This window comes from Temnothorax nylanderi, unplaced genomic scaffold, assembly GCF_030848795.1.
Source record: "Temnothorax nylanderi isolate EJ_2023f unplaced genomic scaffold, tnyl_v1.0 TNYL_tig0201_pilon, whole genome shotgun sequence".
Taxonomy (NCBI): domain Eukaryota; kingdom Metazoa; phylum Arthropoda; class Insecta; order Hymenoptera; family Formicidae; genus Temnothorax; species Temnothorax nylanderi.
In genome coordinates, this window is record NW_027249263.1 from 205769 (window position 1) to 214013 (window position 8245).

An 8245-nucleotide genomic window follows, 5' to 3' on the forward strand; every position below is an offset into this window, starting at 1 on the left:
AAGAGACCGTCCATGAGTATATAAGGCCTGGTGTCGTGTTTACGATAAGCATATAGCATTGAGAACAAACCGCTTATTCTCACAATGTATGATGCACAAAACTTCACATGTCCTGGAGTGAAATAAAAGTATGTGCAACACATCTTTTTTAAAGGATTCAATGTATTCACTTCTGCTTGGTTCAAAACCCTGAAAATTTCTTCCGGAACATCCTCAGACATTTCACTATCATAACACGAATCGTCTGACAGAATTGCATCATCATCAACTTCCATTTCTTCCTCTTCATTCACTTCCATTTCTTCATCATTTACTTAAACTTCCATTTCATCTCCTTCAAACAATTCTTCGAAATCCATTTTACAGAACGTTGTAGGCCTCAAAAGGCGCCAATACACGGTACTACTGTTAAAATCACAGTGCAAACAGTAACAGTCGCAACACTTAAAAAAATTTTTTGTCAAGACAAACACGTCCGAACACGATCAAGCACGCCAACCGACTCTTACTTCCAGCCCTCGACTACTGAGCGTACCATCAAATTCATCCTTCTATATCTCACTATTGTCACATCGTTTGTTTATCATATCTAATTTCACCATGATCTCAGCATCCGTACATTTACGCCTTCCGAAAAATCTACAATATGCAGTTTTGCACGTGTGCGATGAAATCATCGCAAGACACGTATGTTCTTGAAAACGATATCGCGCCATTGACTTTCGGTGGTTTGATCAGTATAACTGCTATCAAGCATCTTAAAAACAACAATCAAACAACTAAAAACATCTTTAAAACAGCTATTAAACATCTATCAAACAACTAAAAACAGCTATCAAACAACTAAAACATCTTTAAAAACAACTAAAAACAACTATCAAACAGCTATCAAACAACTAAAAACAGCTATCAAAACAACTAAAACGTCTAAAACGTCTTTCAAAACAACTAAAACGTCTAAAACGTCTTTCAAAACAACTAAAACAGCTTTAAAAACAGCTATCAAACAACTATCAAACAACTAAAAACAGCTTTTGAACAGCTAAAACATCTATATTATACTACAAACTATGTGGGAAAAGGAAATAAAACATTTATATATACATATATAGTTTATTTTAAAAAATCATAATTATTTCTGGTGTCGCGACCACCAGTTACATATTTTTAATACATTTTGTAATGCGCAATTCTTAACATGTTTTTCACATCTTATAGTATTAGTAACATCTAGATTATTTAAAGATTCGATATCTTCGTAATCGGCATCCAAAGTCTCAATGTTTAGATTTTTTCTAGTTTTATTCTCAAGTAGATCCACCAGCCATTCTCGTTTCTGGCATCCCTTGACGTACACAAGAGTCGACGTCTCGTCGCCCTTTCCGAGCACGGCCGATGTAATTAGATGTTTCGCCATGCTGTATGGCACGTTTCCATCCTCCCATCGTAGTCCATGGTGATTTGCAATCAACCAAGAAGCGCATGATTTGTCGGATTTCATGAGGAGACTCCATGGCATGGGACATGTAAAAATGTAATGCGCCAAAACGGTCCCGTTTCTCAGAACCGCCACCTCCTTTACGACAAATTTTATCCCGACGGTGAAGCCGTGCAGATCGACAAACGTTGGTACGATCATGACGAAACGATGGAGCAATCTGTATCTTATCGCGGTACATCAGTGCCCTGCCGAAAATGTTCGATTAAAACCGATTAAAACATAATCCGTTTTAATCGGTTTTAATCGGTTTTGATCGGTTCAATCCGCGCCCGGATTAAAAAGTAATCGATTTTAATTCCAAACTAATCAGAATCGGTTTTGATATCGCTTTTGCAGATTATTTCCAATCCGAAATCATTACATTCTAACCCATATTGTTGTTAATCCAAAATAAACACTAATAATCGGATGGATATATAATCCAAAATAATCCGCCTAATTTGTATATTTCTTTTTAAGAGATGAGTCCGTTTCAATTACAAAAACACCGATTCAATAAAATCGGTTGTAATCCATCTGTTCGCGCGCGTGTGAGTGAGGAAGGGATAGTGCGTGAGAGACCACTAACACCGAAAGCTTGAAGTAACACAATAGTTTATTTAACAACCAAAAATAATGCCGAGATTAAAGAGTGACATAACTTATAAATGTATTTGAATTTAAGTGAACTCGGAAACGCGGGCGTTTTTACGCGAATTCTCTATCAACACTTCCTCGCTTGTAGTGTTGGATAACCCGCGCGTGAATGAGAAACTGACCATCACAATATCGCTCGATGACAGATCGTGACCTACTAACGCACTGTTGATGACTGGCGACGCGCCGTAAGTTCTACAGGTTTTTATACCCACGCGAGACAAAGAACGCGTCAGGGATGACGAATGCTTAGCTAAGGTCAAAATGTCATGGAATAGAAGCTTCTCGAACTGAAATACCGAAGGTGCATATAGCCATTGTCTTTGAGATTAGAGTATCGATCGTCGAGAGTGACTCGGCTTCGTACGGAGAATAAATCTTATGACGTGAGCGCGAAGCAACAGGGGTGGTCCGCTGGATAAATATCGTGTTACACTGCCGCTGTGACTCATGACACAGTCGTCTAAATGAGAATAAGAATATTCAAGAGCATTCGTGATCTCGAGCATTCGCGATCTCGAACATTCCGCCCGCCTCGTCAGGTTATCTGACGAAATATAATTTAATAGCGAGACTAATACAATCTGTGAACCAACTCTACGTAAGTTACTACAAGCAGCACTCTCGCTCAAGGTCTTAGATATCTTCCGGGTCACCGACCCGTGGCAATAGAATAATCTTCGTCGTGGGCCGCTTCAAAGTGGTAGCTGTGGTCCGTATCGTGACCACTCGGACTTGCTCATCCTCTCCGGGGTGGATGGCAGTCACCCGTGCCAAGGGCCACTTGGTAGGTGCAGTCTGCTCGCCCCGCACCAAGCACAGATCACCAACTTGTGGGTTGTCGTCCTTGGTCCACCATTTCTGCCTTGAATTGAGAACTTGGAGGTATTCGGAAGACCATCTTTTCCAGAAATGGTCCCTCAGCTGTTGAAGAAGTTGCCATCTAGATAGACAGCCGGTTGGCTCCTCTGCTAGTGACGGCTCAGGGACAGCGCTGATGGCTGCGCCTATCAAAAAATGTCCCGGTGTAAGGGCTGCTAGATCCTCTGAATCGTCAGAGAGAGGTGATAAAGGTCTCGAATTGAGACACGCCTCCACTTGTGCCAGGAAGGTGGAGAGCTCCTCGTAGGTCAGGGTGGCGTCTCCTATCACTCTTCGCAGATGATGTTTTGTTGACTTTACCGCTGCCTCCCATATGCCTCCGAAGTGCGGTGCCGAAGGTGGGTTGAATCGCCATTGTACGCCGTCATTTGCAAGGGTGTTTGCAATGCTGTGATCCCTGATGGCGTCAAGAAATAGAGCTCGTAGTTGAGCGTCCGCTCCGATGAAATTGGTCCCCTGGTCGCTGTACAGCGCCGTACATAGACCTCGCCTGGATACGAAGCGCTTGTAGGCTGCTATGAATGCTTCTGCGGTGTAATCTGATGCCACTTCCAGGTGCACCGCTCGTGTGCTGAGACACACGAAGATGACCAGGAATCCCTTGTGTGCTTTCTGACCCCGTCCTTTAGTTGTCCTTAACAAGATCGGTCCTGCATAATCCACTCCCGTATGAGTGAATGGTCGTGAAGCCCGTACCCGCGGACGCGGAAGGTCCCTCATCAGTGGGTGTGGGGAAGCCGCCCGCCATCGCACACACCGCACACAACGGTGGATGTGCTGCCTCACTTTCATCCGTCCGCCTGGAATCCAGAAGCGTTGTCTTAATAGACCGAGCGTAAGCTGTACGCCACCGTGTAGAGCTCGCCGGTGGTAGGCGTCCACGATGAGGTTCGTCAGATGAGAGTGTCGTGGTAGAAGCACTGGGTGCCTCTCGTCTCTGCTCAGAATGGCGTGCTTCAGCCGCCCGCCGACACGAAGTATGCCCTTCTCGTTTATGATCGGGTGCATCTTCAAGATGCTGCTCCGCCTCGACAACGCCTGACCGCGTGCCAGCGCTTGCAGCTCATCTGCAAACCAGGCCTCCTGTACGACTCGGATCCACCTCTGCTCTGCATCCTCGAGTTCCTGAGGCGTCAATGTTCCTGTAACAAACTGTTTATGACGAGATTGCAAAACATTAAGCCATCGTAGGCCCCATGCTGTAACGCGCAGCAAGCGCTGGAATCCAGAGAATCGGAGAAGATTCGGATCTTCCTCCGGGTCCTTTGATGCAAGGTGCACGTGCGTCCGCTGCTCAGGCAAGTCCCCGATTTCCTCTGGTAAGATCTGGCTGTAGAGTTTGTCTCTAGATTGAAGCCAAATCGGTCCTTGCCACCACAGATGATGCTGAAGTAACTCGCTGGGCGAGAGTTTTCGTGATGCACAGTCGGCTGGATTCTCCTCGCTCGGAATGTGATGCCAAATTGCGTCCGGAAGAGCTTGCTGAATTTCAGCAACTCGGTTTGCCACGTACGTTTTCCATTTTGACGGGTGGCCCTGTATCCAAGCTAGAGCCACCTTAAAGTCAGACCAGAGATGTTTTTCTGCGCCTGATAGGTCCAATGTTATCTCCACATCCTCGATGATCTTAACCAACAATGCGGCAGCGCATAGTTCCAGGCGCGGGAGCGATACTTGGCGAAGCGGGGCCACCCGCGTCTTCGCTTGTAGCAGAGAAATCTTACTCTCGCAGTCGTTAGTGACCTTGAGATAGGCCACTGCTGCAATTGCCCGTTCTGATGCGTCTGCAAAACCGTGAATCTCTATCCTGAGATTCTCTCCACCGGTGTTGAGCCAGCACGGCACCCGCAATTTCTCGAGTAGAGGAAGCTCCCTGCGGAACAATTGCCACGCTCGGTGATCCTCAGGGCACAAAGGCTGGTCCCATTCAATTCGTTGTAGCCACAACGATTGTATCAAGATCTTGGCTCGTACCACCACTGGTGCAAGCCATCCTAGCGGATCGAAGAGACGCGCTGTCTCTGAAAGCACAATTCGTTTAGTAATGTTTCCTTCTCCGCAAGGACGTACCTTGAATGCAAAGGCATCGAGGCAAGGGCGCCATTGGATGCCTAAGGTGGAGTGGCCGACATCGGATTCCCACTCCCGCAGGCTGCGAGATTGTCGGCGCTCCTCCAGAATGTCATGTAACAGTTCCTCGTCATTGGCGGCCCATTTGCTCAGTGGAAAGCCGCCCGCCGTGCAGATCTCGATCAGCTGATTTCTTAAACCCCGTGCGCCTTCCTTGGAATCATCTCCGGCGAAGATGTCATCGACGTATGTGTCATGTTCCAAAACAGCCGCCCCGAAAGGAAAGCGGTGTCCCTCGTCCGCTGCAAGCTGATGAAGCGTCCGGATTGCAAGGTACGGTGCACATGAGAGGCCGTACGTCACGGTGTTGAGGCGATATTCCTGAACCGCCTCGGCGCGGTCTTTCCTCCAAAGAATCCGCTGAAGATCCCGATCGTCGGGATGTACCAAGATTTGTCGATACATCTTGGCGATATCCGTCACCATGACAAACTGATGCTGTCGCCATCGCGTCAGAATGGTGCCCAGAGTCGGCAATAGATTGGGCCCCGCGTATAGGTGCCGGTTCAGGGAGTCGCCTGAGGTAAGCTGCGCCGATCCATTGAAGACGACTCGTATCTTGACCTCGTCTCCGGCAGCCTTCAGGACTCCATGGTGTGGCAGGTAACAGGTACGTGTCTGTTTCGGCTTGCAGCTTTGCGGCACGGGGGTCATATGCTGCAACACTTCATAATCTTTTAGAAAATTAGCATAATACATAGAGCCTTCCGTCAGACTCAAATTTCCGCTCCATGCCTTTGAGTGTTCTCTCCGCTATTTGCTTCGTCTCGTCGAGACGAGGTAGAGTTGGTGCGACTGGCAGGCGCACCATATATCGCCCATCTTCTGTCCGGCTGTGTGTCTTCTTGAAAAGGTCGTCACATTGTTGTTTGGTCTCCGTGAGAGGTAATGGAGCTCGCGTCGGTTTCTCTTGTTCCCAGAACTGTCTCACGAGAGCGCTTAAATCCTCACCGATTGAGCAGTGGTGAGAAATGGCTGGACCTCGCGGCCCAGTATCCTTGACGGCACCCGAGAGGATCCATCCTAGAGCGGTCCGCTGCGCCACGGGTGTGTACGGCTCCCCTTTCCGCACTCCGTCCTCCAGAATTGCTGCGTAGACGTCCGCGCCCAATAGAATCTCCACAGGATCCCTGGCCCGGAAGTCAGAATCTGCCAGCTGCAGATCATCGAGGTGAGGCCATGCCGCCTTCCCCCAATTGATGCGTTCTCCATAAATTGTTATGCGAGGTAACACCAATGCGGTTACCCGAATCGCCGCCTCGGTTGCCTGCGATGTAACCTTGAGATCGACCTTGCCCTTTGATGACCCTGTCTTGCTGCCACCCACTCCAAAGATGACGATAGAAGCGGGAGAGCGAGGAAGATGTAGACGCTGCACGAGCGACTCAGCGGCCAGTGAGACCTCGGAACCTGAGTCAATCAGAGCACGTGCAGAAACTTGATTTCCATACCTGTCCATTATGGAAACGCGAGCCGTCGCGAGGAGAATGACCGCTCGATCTCCACCGAGCTTGCTCGCATGTAGCGAGGAGGTAGATGCCCCTGTGGCATCGTTCCTGCGCTGACAAACGTCGTGGATTGTAGTGTGATGCCGCTCATCGCACACTCCACACGTCTTCTTTGACGGGCATGAAGAAGCGAAGTGCTCCCCGAGGCAGTTGTAGCAAAGTCCTTTACTTTCTACAAACTCCTTCTTCTGCGTAGGTGACTTCTCCTGGAACATGCCGCAGCCCGTGATGTAATGCTCCTTCTCGCACAAGGAGCACCTTCCGCTTCCGGATTGCCTCCGTGCTGGCTGGGCCCGCCTCGCTTGCGGGTTGCCCCCGTTCGACCCCGCGGTCGTACCCGGCGCGGTTGTACCCGACGCGGTTGATTTCTGCGCGAAGTGTGTCCGCTTCGTTTGCGGATTGACACCATTCGCCTTGCCGGTCGTGCTCGATTCACGACTGCTCGGATGAAGAACCTCCAAGGCTCGTAAGCGACACTCCATGAACGACTTCAGCTCGGAATAAGCTGGAGGGTCAGTAGAGTTGCTTATACTATTCTCCCACTCGCGCCTGGAGCTGGGATCTAGTAATTCTACTAAGATGTGCACAAATAAATCGCTACTGTTGTCGACAGGACGCCCGATGCTCTCGAGCGAGCTGACGGTCTGAATCATCGTGTGAAACAATCGTCTTAATCCCGGAACCGACTCGTCCTTCAACTTCGGCAGCGCTGTCAAAGCTGAGAAGCAGGCTCTCACCAATAATCGTTTATTGTCATAACGTCTGGTTAGCAAAATCACCGCCCTCTTATAGTTATCTGCGGTTGTTGGTAGATTTTTCAACAATTGTTCTGCCTCTCCTTTCACACACGATTTTAAATAGTGGAGCTTCTCCACATTGGACAGCCCGGTGTCCTTATCAATTATCGAGCCGAAAAGATCTTTGAACGCGGACCATTCATCGTACCTGCCTGTGAAGGTGGGAAGCTGAATTCGTGGCAGCGACTTCCGAGGAGAGCTTTCTCCTTCATGCCCTCGTATTGCACTTGCGTGTCCGAGTTGACCACGCGATTCCTTTCTCATATCTACAAGCATTGAGCGTTGCGTCATGTATGCTTCTTCGGCTTTTCCGACAAAATCTGATTTAACATATTCATGTTCCTTGACTGCGCTCCAAAGACTGGAGAGGAGCGCGTCGTGAATGGTTTGAAACTTCGTCCAGTAAGAATCCAGGAGTTCGATTCTTGATTCCACCATTCCAGGCGTTATCTTCGCTTCTCCTAATTTTCTCAGGTTTTCCATGATTCGTGAAATGCGCCCGTAGAGGTCATACTGACTCCTCAGCGCGCCTTCCGCGTCGAAGCTCATCTTTACGCTTCGTAGGTGTCACGGGGTTCACGCACTGACACTCACACTCGTAACGATGATGTAAGATTGCCGGTATATATCTATATCTATATCCGGCTCGAAGGACCAGAAATGTCCGCGCGCGTGTGAGTGAGGAAGGGATAGTGCGTGAGAGACCACTAACACCGGAAGCTTGAAGTAACACAATAGTTTATTTAACAACCAAAAATAATGCCGAAATTAAAGAGTGACATAACTTATGA

At 48.4% G+C, this 8245-nt stretch overlaps 2 protein-coding genes across 2 annotated transcripts; both read right to left on the bottom strand.

Moving 5' to 3' along the window:
- Nucleotides 1-2773: 2773 nt before the first annotated feature.
- Nucleotides 2774-5803, bottom strand: LOC139778895 (uncharacterized). Its single transcript, XM_071717036.1, has one exon. The coding sequence runs from the start codon at nt 5801-5803 to the stop codon at nt 2774-2776; it is 3030 nt and encodes a 1009-aa protein (XP_071573137.1).
- Nucleotides 5804-5834: 31 nt separating this feature from the next.
- Nucleotides 5835-8003, bottom strand: LOC139778896 (uncharacterized). The gene has a single exon (XM_071717037.1). It carries the CDS (start codon nt 8001-8003, stop codon nt 5835-5837), a length of 2169 nt encoding a protein of 722 aa, XP_071573138.1.
- Nucleotides 8004-8245: the final 242 nt, after the last annotated feature.